The 14,871-nt window shown below is 43.4% G+C and overlaps 1 protein-coding gene across 1 annotated transcript in view; it reads left to right on the forward strand.

Annotated features, from left to right (window-relative positions):
* Positions 1 to 4,987: 4,987 nt before the first annotated feature.
* Positions 4,988 to 14,871, forward strand: part of HEATR3 (HEAT repeat containing 3) — a 25,997-nt gene continuing 16,113 nt past the window's right edge. The window contains exons 1-6 of the mRNA XM_018565742.1: positions 4,988 to 5,127; positions 7,158 to 7,330; positions 7,456 to 7,543; positions 10,409 to 10,521; positions 11,594 to 11,703; positions 11,794 to 11,934. Coding sequence (XP_018421244.1) covers positions 4,999 to 5,127; positions 7,158 to 7,330; positions 7,456 to 7,543; positions 10,409 to 10,521; positions 11,594 to 11,703; positions 11,794 to 11,934 — 754 coding nt within the window. The 5' untranslated portion in view covers positions 4,988 to 4,998. The remainder of the gene's footprint in view (positions 5,128 to 7,157; positions 7,331 to 7,455; positions 7,544 to 10,408; positions 10,522 to 11,593; positions 11,704 to 11,793; positions 11,935 to 14,871) is intronic.

The raw sequence follows: 14,871 nt of genomic DNA on the forward strand, positions 1-14,871 counted from the left end.
TATGAATGTTCGTTCTGTGCAACTACACAAGAAACAAATAGTTATTAGTTACGGTATTTGGGAGTCAGGAGGACGCCCCCAGAAGTAGACAGTAGTCAGGTGGTGTATGTGCTGGAGGCACACAAAGACAGCCAGGTAGGCTGGGAGAACTGTTGAGGCTAGGAGCGCCACCAGTAAAGGAGGTACAAGTGTGGGACAGCACTAGAGAGAGGACCGGTGGGTCAGAAGTTGTAATGCTAAGTATGGAAGCCAGGAGCATAACCTTGTGTTGTTTTGCAAGTAGTGCATTGATGCTGTACTGAACAACTTCTGTGAGGGTATGCAAGATGCATGTGTGAACTTCTGTTTTAATAAAAGTGGGCTAACAAACCCTTAAACAGAGGTTAATGCCAGTAGACTGCATCCCTAAAACGCTCGCCATATGTGCTTATATCCCCCACACATCACTATATACACTATATTGCCAAAAGTATTGGGACATCTGCCTGTACACGCACATGAACTTTAATGGCATCCCAGTCTTAGTCCGTACGATTCAATATTGGCCCACCCTTTGCCCACAAGGTTTAGGGGTGTGTCTATGGGAATGTTTGACTATTCTTCCAGAAGTGCATTTGTGAGGTCAGGTACTGATATTGGGCGAGAAGGCCTGGCTTGCAGTCTCCGCTCTAATTCATCCCAAAGGTGTTCCGGGTTGAGGTCAGGACTCTGCGCAGGCCAGTCAAGTTCCTCCACCCCAAACTCACTCATCCATGTCTTTATGGTCCTTGCTTTGTGCACTGATGTGCAGCCATGTTGGAACAGGAAGGGGCCATCCCCAAACTGTTCCAACAAAGTTAAGAGCATGAAATTGTCCAAAATGTCTTGGTATGCTGATGCCTTAAGAGTTCCCTTCACTGGAACGAAAGAGGCCAAGCCCATTCCCTGAAAAACAACCCCACACCATAATCCCCCCTCCACCAAACTTTATACTTGGCACAATGCAGTCAGGCAAGTACTGTTCTCCTGGCAATCGCCAAACCCAGACAGAGAAGCGTGATTCGTCAATCCAGAGAATACGTCTCCACTTTTTTAGAGTCCAGTGGTGACATGCTTTACAACACTGCATCCGACGCTTTGCATTGCACTTGGTGATGTAAGGCTTGAATGCAGCTGCTCGGCCATGGAAAACCATTCCATGAAGCTCTCTACACACTGTTGTTGTGCCAATCTGAAGGCCACATAAAGTATGGAGGTCTGTAGCTATTGACTCTGCGACTTCTGTGCATTGTGAGTTTCAGCATGCGCTGACCCCACTCTGTACTTTTACGTGGCCTACCACTTTGTGGCTGAGTTGCTGTTCCCAGTTGCTTCCAATTTGTTATAATACCGCTAACAGTTGACCGTGAAATATTTCGTAGCAAGGACATGTCACGGAAATAGGGTTTTTGTCTAGTCTAGCTTGGAGCTGGAAAAAGTATGTGTACATGTCACTTCCTATTGTGGATATCTTATAGCAAGTGAAGGGAAATCTCCCCAAAGGGGCACAGATGGTAAAGAAAAAGCTGACAGGAAGTTATAAACCTCCCTTAGACCTCGTTTTGATGGGAGCCTGAGGGTTGGTAAAATCAGAGAGTTGATCAGTGGTTTTTATGGCTCCTCAGCCCCCTGCTGCTATCTTAGCATTGCAGCCTGACAATGTTGTATACTGTACATTGCTGCGCCTGCAATCCTTTGCTTTGCGGCTGGGTAAAAATTACACAGCATGTTACATTTGGCAGGCAGTGCCATCTGACAAATCTGAAACATGACCAACATGACCAAATGTTTAGAAAAAAAAAGAACAGATCTGGACACAATCTGTGCCTCCCTTACAGAAAAATAATTTAAAAAAAGGTTTAATGTCACTTTAAAGTAGTATTAAAGGCAGGGAATGTTTTACCTTGATGCATTCTCCGGATTAAAGTAAAAAGAAATGCCCTGTACCTTTCTGTGTGCCCTGTCACCCCCCCCCCCCCCAAACTTACCTGTCAGTGACACTTGTAATCGCTGCCGGTCCTAGAATCGATCCTCTGTCCTGAACTTCCTGACTGCTGGGGAGGAGAATGAGGTCAGAGGAGCCATGGGCTCCTTCTGCTGTCAATCAACCAAATAGGTGGAGAGGAGTGGCGTGGCCAGCCGCTGGGCTGTGTGTGATTCCATGTGTTAACCTTAGTGTGAGACAAGTTTATTTACATGCTAGCTTGTGAGTGTGCCAGGAAAACTTTTTGCTGTTTCCATGGACGCACATAGCCACGGCTTGGAACGAGTACGCATAGGTGCCTCCATAGCAGCAGTTAGCTGATGGAGGCAAGCTGGCAGGGGGAAAGTGCTGCAGGGACCCACTAGAGAACAAGGAATTGAAAGATAAAAAAAAAAAAAACACACAATCTCAATCCCACAGTGGTGCTGTCATGTCAACAAATAATAAAGAAAAAAAACACCTTGATTGGAGTCCATCTGTGGTAAATTTAAATTGCTTGGACATGATTTGGAAATGTGCACACCTCTCTATAGAAGGCCTCACAGCTGACAATGTATACCATATCAGAGCAAAAGCCATGAGGTTAAAGGGGCTCCCTGCAGAGCTCAGAGACAGGATTATTGCAAGGCACAGATCTGGGGAAGGCTACAAAAACATTTCTGCTGCATTGAAGGTTCCCAGGAGCACAGTGGCCTCCATAATTTTCAAAAGGAAGAAGTCTGGCACAATCAGGATTCTTCGAAAAGCTGGTCACTTGGCCAACTGTGAATTCGGGGGAGAAGGACCTCATCAAGAGAGGTGACCAAGAACCCTATGGCTGAGCTCCAGAGATCCTGTATGGAGATGGGACAAAGTTCCAGAAGGACAGCTATCACTGCAGCCCTCCACCAACCTGGCCTTTATGGCAGAGTGGCTAGGCAGAAGCCTCTCCTCAGGGCAAAACACATGAAAGCTTGGAGTTTGCAAAAATTCACCTGCAGGACTTTCAGACTGTGAGGAACAAGATTCACTGGTCTTATGAAACATAGCTAGAACTGTTTGGCCTCAATTCTAAATGATATGTCTGGAGGAAACCAGGCACTGCTCATCACCTACCCAATACCATCCCAAGAGTGAAGCACTGTGGTGGTAGCACCACACTGTGGGGGTGTTTTTCAGCAGCAGGGACTGGGGGACTGTCAGGGTTGAGGGAAAGTTGAATGGATCAAAGTTCAGAGAGATTCTCAATGAAACCTGTTCCACAGCGCTCAGGCCCGTCTTTAATACTGATCGGACCCTGGGCAAACATTTTCTTGGGCCAATCGCTCAGGACCTCAGACTGGGCCAAAGGTTCACCTTCCAACATGACAATGATCCTAAGCACACAGCAAAGACAACACAGGAGTGGCTTAGGGACAACTCTGTGAATGTCCTAGAGTGGCCCAGGCAGAGCCCTGATTTAAACCCTATTGAACATCTTTAGAGAGACCTGAAAATGGCTGTCCACCGATGGTCCCCATCCAACCTGACTGACTGAGGATTTGCCAAGAAGGATGGCAGAAAATCCGCCAATCCAGGTGTGCAAAGCTTGTCACGTCATACCCAATGACTTAAGGCTGTAATTGCTGCCAAAGGAGCTTCAACTAAGTGCTGAGTAAAGGGTCTGAATACTTAAGTACATGTGACATTTCAGTTTTTTTCTTTTTAATAAATTCACATTGATTTCTAACAGGTGCAGAACTACCGCCGGTGCAGCAAATGCGGCTGCACCGGGGCCTGAGCCTGGGGGGGCCTAGCAGGCCCAGGCACTAGACCAGTGGCAAGGCAGAACAATCCCCTGTGTGATAGCAATTGGAGGTGACAGGTTCTCTTTATTTACCCTGTCACCTCCAATACAGGAGTTCTAGCACAGCACAGCACTGTGCTGGAACTCCTGTGACAGGTGAGAGAGGAAGAGCACAGCTCTCCCCTCTCACTGTGTACAGTCTACACGGAGCAGCAAGGTTACTTTTAACCCTGCCGCTCTGCTCACTGCATTCATAGACTCGGGACTCGGCGGCGGAGGACAGAACCAAAGGAGAGAGGTAAGTGCAGGGGGAAGGGGGAGAAGGCTGCACACTGTTTACATGTGAAATCGGTGACATTGCCGATTTCACATGCAAACAAAAAAATCGTCTGCCTCACTCTACATTCAGCCCTGCTTGTACAAAGCAGGACTGAATGTAGAGAGGGCAACTTCCCCACAAGGACAACGCTGCCGCTCCTCTGCGCCCTGCCGCCCCGAGGCCGGGCCTCGGTGACCTTGTGGGGAATCCGGGCCTGCAGCCCACAGTGAGATCAGAACGAGGCAGAGCAGTTTGCAAGCACACGTTGAGGCAGCGCTGGGGCCCCCCAAAAAAATCTTGCACCAGGGCCCATTGTTCCATAGGTCCGCCACTGATTTCTAAAATTCTGTTTTCGCTTTGTCATTATGAAGTACCATGTTTAGATTAATGGAGAAAAAATAATGTAAACAACTGTAGTATCTGGCTGCAACATAACAAAATTGAAAAAGTGAAGGGGGTCTGAATACTTTCTGGATGCACGGAATACGAGTTTAGAAAACCATTATAAATACATATAAACGCATCTAATCACATCTAGTGTGAATGTAGCATTCGGATTCCTGCAGCAGCAATCTCTAATCACACCTAAAGTAAAGGTGTGAATGTATCCTTACTGTATACAAAACTAAAAAAAAAGTTTTGTCTCCAGCTCTACTTTCACTATTCCAGAAAAATAGAAACCAATTTTTATCCAAATTACATTTTCCAGTGCAGTTTATTAACTGATTTCTTCATAATTTTCAGATCCCATAAATAAGCCCCAATAACTTTTCCAACTGAAAAGACCAAGCAAAGTTCACATCTGTATTTTGGAATAAAATGTTGATAAAGTTATTTAAAAAAAAAAAAGCCTGGCTGCCCTCACGCTGTACGTTCAATAAAGTTCTTGGGACCTCCCCTTCTTGACTGATCATGGGGAAGAGCCGGTCTCGAAGGTTTAAGCCGGTGGTGTATGCTCCTACCGCAGCTGTCAAACAGGAGACAGATCCCGAAGATCCGGCGGAGGGGGAGTCACTACATGCCGAAGACCTTCTGCACAAAGTGAGATCAGTGTGAATGGTCTTCCTGTGTGACATGTCAGCAGAGTGCTGCTTCCATGAGTGTGTCCCGACAGATCGTAGAGAGGACACTGTCCGGGATGGGGGCAAGAATGTCACTGCTGCTGTGTTTATATGAGTAATTGTTCGGTACATGTTGTGCATATCGTAGAGATCGGTGCATAAACGCCAAGGAACAACTACACGTGATTGCTTTGTAATCACTGGTGACTGTTGAATAAAGTTTGATTGAGGAAAAAAAAAAAAGGGGCGTGATTCCAGCAAATAGGTGGAGTGGGGGAATCTGTGTTGATCAAATCTGGAGCAGACAGAATCTAGAGCAGTTGTATAGTAACCAATCAGCTTCTCTCTTTCATTTTGAAAGTGTAACTGAACAAGCTGAAGATAGCAGCTGACTGGTTACTATGGGTAACTGTTCCAGATTCTGTCTGCTCCAATTGAGGGGAATTTATCAAAACTGGAGCAGCTATGCACTAACCAATCAGCTTCCTTCTGCAGTTTGCTGTCCAGAGAAATCTTAATTTTTACACACACATGATAAAAATCTGAATTTTGGCAGGAAAACCTCTTAAAACCCCACAAACAATTATATATTTTCTGAAAGCAGAGGCCTTATAGAATTCTCAAAAATGCTAGTTTACATTTTTTTGATGTCACGTGATATTTGTGCAAATGTTTATCAAATCCCATATTTTTAGGCTACAATACAGTAAAATGAAATGTAGTACAGAGAAACCGAACATAATACCCATTTTTTGGTAAAATATAAAAGATGGGGTCATGTCGGGTAAATAGACACCAAACATGTGAAGCCTTAAAATTGTGCGCGCCTGTGAAATTGCAAAAAATGACATTACCCAGAAGTAGCAAGGGGACGCTTTGAAAGCTTTTACCGCTCGTCAGTTTAGTGTTACCAGTGATTGATGGCTGTAGAATCATTGCTCATATTGACACACAGGGAGCTCCGCACATCATAATGGCAGCCGAAGCCCCCAGTGTGTCCCCACACCAAATCCTTCAGCTGCCATTGTGATGTGTGGGGCTCCTGGGGTGTCCCTGTGCCTTTAAGAAGGTTGGGCTACTTCCTGGTGATCCTGCACCCAATTCATCCTTTGTTATCTATGCTCCAAGATGGAGGCTCTCGTAGATTAGAGTTAGTACCGCAGTACACAGAGGGACCTTGAGGCGGCAGTGCGACTATCGCTTATTTTGCAAAAGTTGTGCAACTAAAACCTCTGTTTTTAACTTCAATAGTAGGGATGCACCGATACCGATTTTTCAGGATCAGGTACCGATATATTTTTTCCCGGTACTCGCCGATACAGGCATCCCGGGGTACCGCGGGGCTGGCTTATCAGGTAACTGGGCCGCGGATCATGATCCGGCTTCCTGATTGCCTGGGAAGCTGGTGTTCTATCGAAAGGACTCTGGCTTCATGTACTGAGGCAGCCTGACTTTCTAACCAATCAGGAAGGTGGGCGGCGGGTCATGATGTGCCACCCGGCTTCCTGATTGGTCAGGGAGCCAGGCTGCTTAGCAACAAGTGAAGCGCTCTTCCTAGCCAATCAGGAAACCTGGAGGCGGGTCTTGACCTCGCTTCCTGATTGGCCAGGACACCAGCTCCATGCTCCCTCGGAAGTTCCCGTGTCAGGATAAATATCTGAGCATTTGGGCGAGTACGAGTACTCGCCCCAAATACTCTGTATTGGCACCGATACCAGTAATGGTGCATCCCTAACCTAATAATAGTTAGTGAGGGGAATTTATCAAAACTGGAGCAGTTGTCCATGATGACCAATCAGCTTCTCTCTTCACTTTGTTCAGTTAAGATTTAAAAATGAAAGAGAGAAGCTGATTGGTTGCCATGTACAGTTGCTCCAGATTTTGTCTGCTCCAATTTTGATAATTCCCCGGAGTGTATTTTTGCAGGGTCTCTTTTTGTATAGTTCAAAGATTCTGATATGTTTATTTCCATTTTCAATGTGTAAATCTGATTTCTGTGTTTTCCCTCAGTTGCAGAGCCCCTGTCCGGAGGTCAGGGAATTTGCTTGTGCCAACATCTCCAAGCTTGTCCAGCAAAGACAAGTCATCCCTTCTTTTCTACAGAAAGATGCAGTTAGATGCCTTGGACCATTGTTACTTGATAAATGTATGGCGGTGCGTGAAACAGCAGCTGGGGCCCTACGGTAAGCACACTGCTTCACTAGATTTCACTTTGAAGGCATTTTAATCAAAACTGCTATTTTTATTTTGCTGAAAAATGTTGTAACTTTGCATGTTTTTATGTCTCCTTGTTTTCTGTTTCTTGAAGGAACTTAAGCACATGTGGAGGCTTTGAAGTATGTGATGACATGGTGACCAGAGATATCATGACCCCGTTAGTGGCTCTATTAAGAGAGGTTTGTAACTTGACATTGAACCTGACTTATTAGAAAACATTTTTCCCTTCCTTTGATTTATTGCTGAGTATGTCACCTTGTTAAAAGAGAACTATGGGGTAAGTGTTTTTCCTCATAGTTCTCTTTATGGTCATGGGAGGACATATATTAACCTTCTCCCGTGACCCAAAGCTCAGTATATTGCGGGCTATTACAGATCCTGACAATACTGTCCAGACCCACCCTGCTGCATAAGTGACAGCTGGCTCTGCCTGTCTAGAGGCGGAGCCAGCTGTGCCCGCACCAGCGCATCGGTGCATGTTTCTGCTCACTTCCCGATCGACAAAAAAAGCTGTCACAGGTCGGCTCTGAGGTCGGATGAGCGGAAATCACACACCTCATAGTTCTCCTTTAAAGAGACAAGGTCTGCAGATTTGGAGTAAGATTGGTGCCTAAAAGGCCATACCTTGAAGTGAAAAAATATGTTTAGAACCAAAAGCTGTCTCTATATGATTCTAGATGTAATGTTGGTGCAATAATGTGCTTTAGAAATTCAGCTCCTCCACTGTTATTTTACATCTGTGTGCCTGAGCTCCACTCTGCAACATCCTGGGAAGTCAGGATATCCCAGTAGACTTCTATGGAACCAGCTTCTTCACTATAGGGATCAGGGATCAGTACAATGCGGGGTATTGGGAGTGCAGCAGCGAAGCCAGATATTTTAAAGCAGGTTATTCCTTGAATTGATGGAAGTAAGCGTAAGTTAAACGATAGACACGAGAAGATGCTTCTTGAAGATCGTCTTTAACCCCTTCATGACTGAGCTAGTTTTTAGTTTCTGTTCCTAAATGACTGACACACTTTTTACATTTTTGCTGTGTGATTCTTCCACAGCAGCAAGTTTTGATTATTATTATTATTTTTAGAATTTTTTAAATAATAATTATAGTATACAAATATATTTATATATAAACGTTTTATTTTCCTAATTTTTTGTACACTTTTTCATTTTTTTTTTTTACACTTTGTAAAAAAAATAAGTGTAAAAAAAAATTTTTTTTTTTTTGTCAGTTTATATCAAGCAATCACTATGACTGCTTAATAAATTAACTTTTTAAAATTTTTAGTTATTATCAGGCTGCTCCAAGCTTAGGAACAGCTAATAATAACTTTAGAGACTGATCCTGACAGCATGTCAGAATCAGATCTCACTAAAGGTCTTTGATCGTTCCTAGACGATCAAAACTGATACATTTCACTCAATAGATACATTTTGTATCTAGTGGTTGAAATGTATCATTTAACATCGGGCTCTCCAGCTGTCAAAACGAATAGCAGAGAGGTGAGTCACTGCTACCTCTCTGCTATCTTCAGCTGTCAGATACGGGATCGCTATTTAGCGAACCCGTCTCTGAATGTAAAGGCTTCATTCTTTCATTAATGAAAGAAAGAAGCTTTTAAAAAAGCTTAACTATTTCATTAATGAATATCTCAATAGTGAGGCATTAATTAATGACTGGAACTGCTGAGAATCAGCAGTTACCAGCATTACAGAGGCTAATATAACTCGGCACGTACAGTGTCGAAGTTACGTGCAAAACTCAAACTTTTTTGTAAAGGTTGACCCTGGCCTTGCCCTTTCCATCTCTTTATTGAACTTTTTGAGGTGGGGTGAGTTTGAATTTCCATGGTTTGGGACCCGTCATGAAAAATTATAAGCTGCCATTGCTCTCCTTATGGACATGCTAGTAGCCAAGAGGCTGACTATTTTGCCTGAATATTTTCAGACACAAAACCCAAACAGGTATGTAGACACGACCTTATGACTTGACTAATCTTCATACTTCTGGGTTAGTGACTTGGAAGGCATTAAAGACGGCATAAAAGGCAACTAGCATTCCCAGAATCAGTTCAGTAGCAAGTGTTGTATAAGGCCAGGTGCACACTTAGGCGATCCGTGACCGTGCGGCAATCGTGCAAGATACCGTGCAGATTGCCGTGTGGTCACGAAGTCGCCCTCCACTGCCGATCTCGCTGGCGGTGCCATTTTCTAATAATGCCTAAAACGGCAGCACATGTATTCCAGAATCCTGCTGCACTCCTTACCGGGTATGACTGTCAGCGTGGGCGCTCGAAATGACCGCGGATGGCGCCGCCAATACTGAAACTTTTTAAAGATGTCACCAGGACACCATATTGAAGTGAAGAACACGTCTGTTAATTGTGACTTCATGTCAAAACAAATAACGTTTTAGGGCCACACAGGGTCCCCTTTATCTTTGTCATTTCAAGCCTAATGAAGGGGAAACGTTATTTGTTTTGCCATGAAGCATCAATAAACAGACGTGTTCTTCACTTCGATATGGTGTACTGGTGACATCTAAAATAGCTGTACGTTGTGTATTGCAAAAAAGGTACACGTACCTTTTTTTTCTTGCGATCGCCACTCAGATGTAACCTTATGGAAATGAGTTGAGCTGCACGGCAATCGCTGTTTGCAATTGTGCACGATTGCGCAGTCCTAGGGCACGCTTTCCGCATCGCCCAGGTCTGCACTGGCCCTAAAGTAGATTTTCAGAAACAAGTCTACTAAACCGCTTTGTAATGTTAACAAGGTAGTCCTTGCAGTCTGAAGTATAAATTGGAGGTGGATGGCAAATGTGATTGCTGCTTCCTTGGAAATATATTGATCTTGCCCACAGTTTGAATGACTTCTTGACTGGTACGTTTCGTTGTTGTTGTTGTTTGTTTGTTTTTTTAACTCATGCTTTTAATCTATTTTTCTTTCTTTATTCCCTTGCATTTTTAGTGTGAATAGATTTGAAATCTTCAGACTGAAATAAGAAACTAATAACTTCTCTCGTGTTATTTCTTTCCCTGATACAGTGTTCCCCTGGTTTAGATTCTAACCTGGAGCCATCAATGAACGGCAAAGACTTACCAAAGAACTATGCTGAAGATATTGCAAACCAGGCTATTAATGTTCTGTGGAATATGTGGTAAGTTTGATTGTTTTATTTTTATTCCGTCCTGTAGTGGACGTATATAGGCGTATTAAGTTTTTTACACAGAAATATACAGAAGAAAAATGTTTTGGGTGTTAGAGGGGTAACCGTCCCCTGCTCAGTTATAATCATTGGCTTTAAAGTGGACCTTTTACTCCCATTCACTAAAAACCCCATCAGCATGCAGCTCGACATGCTGATTTGAAATCATATTAATTAGTTAAACATGTATTACATTTACATACAAATAGAGTTTATCTACTTCTTGGTCCATATTGGCGCAAACTATGTAATGTTGCATCCTGGGAAGGTTACATCAGCAGTGCGTTGCTAGGAAATTTCCTCCTGTAATCTCATGAGATCTCAGGAAAAAGCATTTCCTCCCCTGATATGATTTACATGGTCACATGTCCTGGTCACATGTGGACTTTCGAACAAAATTAGTTGATGGCAAGATCGAGTGCTCCAAGGAACTATTTCAAATGAATGTTCGGAAGAAGTTCCAACAGTGTATGGCGTGCTTAAAGAAGAACTACTGGTAAATCAAAAGCATAACTGTGCTCATTTTGTCTAGGGGGCTCAAAGTAGTTTTACTCAGCTGATCCTCTGTGCCATGGCGGTCAGCACTCTCCTCTCTCCCCCTTCGCTCCAGCTGTAGAAATATCCCTCGGCGTCCTCGTGTCTAATCCCAGACAGTGGACCTGCATAAGACGTGATGCCAGTGGTCCATAGACCGCCAGGGCCTGGGGAGGAGAGACTGCAGGGACCGGTCTAGTAGGCCTGAGGGGGCTGGCGGTACCGAGGATCTTGTAAGTAATTTTGCTTCATTTTGAGTCCCTTTAGACAAAACAAGCACTTAACCCTTGTAGTGCGGGGATAGCCACAATGCAATGGTAATGGTCTTTATGTTCCCGGAGTTCTTTAAGTGTTTTAAGAAAAACAGCCTATAAATATTTGTTGAAATAAACTTGTTCATTTTGAAGATAAGAACATTATTATTTGCTTGCATTGAGCTCTTTGATATCATACAGTAACTAAATGATTTTTCATTCTTGCATCCCCACAGTGAAAGCAATAGTAAAGCCCTATCCGTCTTTAACAAGGAAAACTGTGTGGATATTGTTATCCAGTGCCTAAACAAGTTCCCAACAAACCTGGAGCTAGCAATTTCTGCAGGTAGCATCCTTTTTGTTTTCTGTTTTTAGAGTTGTTAAATTCTCTTCTGAAAAGGAAAAAATCTACAGCGTTTTGCTTTTGTATCCCCAGCCTACTGTCTGCAGACAGTCACTGAAGATAATTCCGATTTGTTGGCCTCTTTGGATGCTGCCTACCTGCAGACACTGGAATCTGTGCTTGGAAATACTGCAACTACAATGGAGATGCAACTTTTAAAAACGTTGGTTGCAGGTAAAAGCCACAGAAGACCATTTCATAATCTAACCGCTACTTGATTATGTTTCGCCCTTTCGCTGCCAAGGCCGTTTTGTCACTTGCACACATGTTCTTATCCACATTTTAGGCCCTAAAATTACTTCAAACCCCCCTAAAGATTATATGTTTTCTGAAAGCCAAGACCTTGTAGAAAAAAATGGTGGCAGTTGCCAATTTTTATGCTGCAGGACATGCGCACAACTCTTTATTAAAACCACAAATTTATGAAAAAATGCACTTATGTAATTTTAGTGCCCCAAAAATATGCGTTTACAACTAGTAAATAGATGCCCGGGTTAAAAATTGTACGCGTCCGTGAAATGGCGACCAAATTCAGTACCCCAAAAAGTCGAACGTATATATTGACCCTAGGATTATTTCTCTCACTCTGGCGTGCACGATAATGCCCAACATGTGCAGCGGATCATCGTTTTTGTACATAGGCGCACCCGACGTGTGTTTATGTGAATTCGTGGGGGGCTTGACCTTTTTTTAACTTAAATTGCTATCACATAGGGAGGCTTACAAGCCCCTATGTGATAGCATATTAGCCGTGACGGGTCCTCTTTTTAACGTGACACTAGGGGTCCAAAAGACCCTTTGTTTCACTGTTCACTCTAAATAACCTATTGGAGTGCAGATTGCACTTCAATAGCTTATTGCTCGGCTTCAGGAGCTCGGGGACACAAGGCGGGGGGGGCGGCCACTTTAACGGCCAGTGGAAGCGATCTTCCAGCAGCCGGCTTTACAAATGTAGACAGTCAAATGTAAACGGGCCAGCTGCCACCGACGTAATCCTGATGTCTGTGACACGAAAGGGTTACAATGGCTTATCTGACACGCAGGGGCTTTATATGAATTGGAGAAAATCTAATCGCTGTGGTTAAAGTGTATTCCCACTTTTGCAGTCAAATGTCAGAAAGCCCCTCTGTATGTTTGTTATGTGTACCTGTACACACAGCATACTAAAAAATAATTTAGAAATGTCTTCCCTTTTTTTGATGTTTTGTTAAAAAAGAGACCCTGTTACATAATACATTTTTAAATAAAAAAAACAAAAAACATAACTGCAAAATAGAGTGTATAGACTTGATTTTTCTGTTATCCACACTGGTCATTGCTGCTTCTTTTCTAGAAAAATGGTCTTCCAAAGTCTACTGGGAACACTTCCTGGGGTGTTCCTACAGGTGTCTATTTCCACAGCTCTCACGGTTTCTTCCCTTCAGACTTCGCATAACTGTATACTGTACTGCTTTACTGTTTATTAATGGGTTAGGGGCAGGGACGTCACATAGCTGTGTTGCTTGATTGCAGTAATGCGAAGTCCGGGTTACAGGTCGGCTCAGTAGATCGGGAAGTGAGCGAACACACGGGCAGAGAGCCTCCCCGCTCCGATCCTCCAGCGCTGACTGGCGGAACGGACAGGGGAGGGGGTGGGTACAGCTGGCTAGGCCTCTAGATAGGCAGAGCCAGCTGTCACTCACGCAGCTGGGCGGATCCAGACATAATTGTCGGGATCCGCTTCAGCTGCGTCATTTCAGTATACCGTGAGCTGTAGCTCGCGGTATACTGAGCTTAGGGTGACGGGAAGACGCTAGTTTGTGTCCTCCCGTTACCCTAAGGAGAACTATGGGGAAAAGCCCTTACCCCATAGTTCTCCTTTTTTAATGTATTTTCAGGTGCAAGCTTTTGAAAACTTTCTTTAGGCTTGGTTTTCATAGAACTGTAAAATCATATTCTATATAGACAAGTGCAGTGGATTAAAAAAACAAACCACAAGTTGATTTAAATGGAGATCAAACAAGGAAATGTAAATGCAGAGATACATACAGGTCATCGGGGCAAGGAGGGTATGTATGAGTCTGAGCAATAAAGAGGAGCTGTAAAAATAAGCACATTTGTTCATGGCAGTTTCTCCTTTTATCTGTTATCTCTCTAGGAGCCAAAATGTAAGCTACATGAGAATATATCAGCTTAGCTAGCGTCACAGCTGCATATTAAGCTTGTGTCTATTAGCGCCATGATGTAGAGTGTTGAATTTCTGCCTAAATTTATATTCCCATTCTGTTGTATCCCCTCCTGAAAAGTGACCCTCAGATCCATGATTTTTGTGTCAGTTCTACAAAAGTTTTCTGCCATGGGAAGTTCCATTCTGCTGGTAATAAATCAATAGAAGTTCCTCCACTGACAGTTTGCCCTTTGCCACCCACATGAAGACCTGTGATGGGACATTTTAAATAAGGAAAAGGGGGGTGAACAAAGCCAAATAATTTTTACAATCTTCAGGTGCTATCATTCCTAAACATGTTCTAACTATTGAGAAGAAACCGGGGACTTTGGATAAAGCACTAAATAAAGATTCATTGCAAGAAAATTTGTATTTTTTTATTTTTACAAACAAAAACACATTTTATCATTTCAAGATATTAAAATTCAAAATTGATTCTAAAACATATAGATATAAAATATGTACTGTAGTTGTTCATAACGTTCAGAATATTACATTTAATATTCCCTTAGAAGGGTGACATGTTTTGTGGATATATTTCTGTAGCACCTAGACAAAAACAAGCGCTTAAGTGCCTGTTCACACGACGTCCGTTTTCTGTGCTGACCTGATCCGTACGCTGCTGCACTCAAAATGCATCCCAATGTATCCCTATGTGTTTTATGGGCTACAGTTCTCACGTGCTCAGTCCGTTCAGGTTACGACAGAAAAATACTGCATGTCACATTTTGTACGGTCAGAAACCGCAAACGCATCAAAAACGCGGCCAAAAAGCGCTGCATCAGTAGCACCATGTCTGCAGATCCGGACCTGATCAGGACCTGAAACTCATGTGAACAGGCCCTTAATCTTGCAGTGTGGGGGTAGAACAATTCTGCCTGGAGTTCTGCTTTAATGTGTTTTGG

This window comes from Nanorana parkeri, unplaced genomic scaffold (assembly GCF_000935625.1).
Source record: "Nanorana parkeri isolate BGI_ZX_2015 unplaced genomic scaffold, ASM93562v1 scaffold883, whole genome shotgun sequence".
In the NCBI taxonomy this organism is placed as follows: domain Eukaryota; kingdom Metazoa; phylum Chordata; class Amphibia; order Anura; family Dicroglossidae; genus Nanorana; species Nanorana parkeri.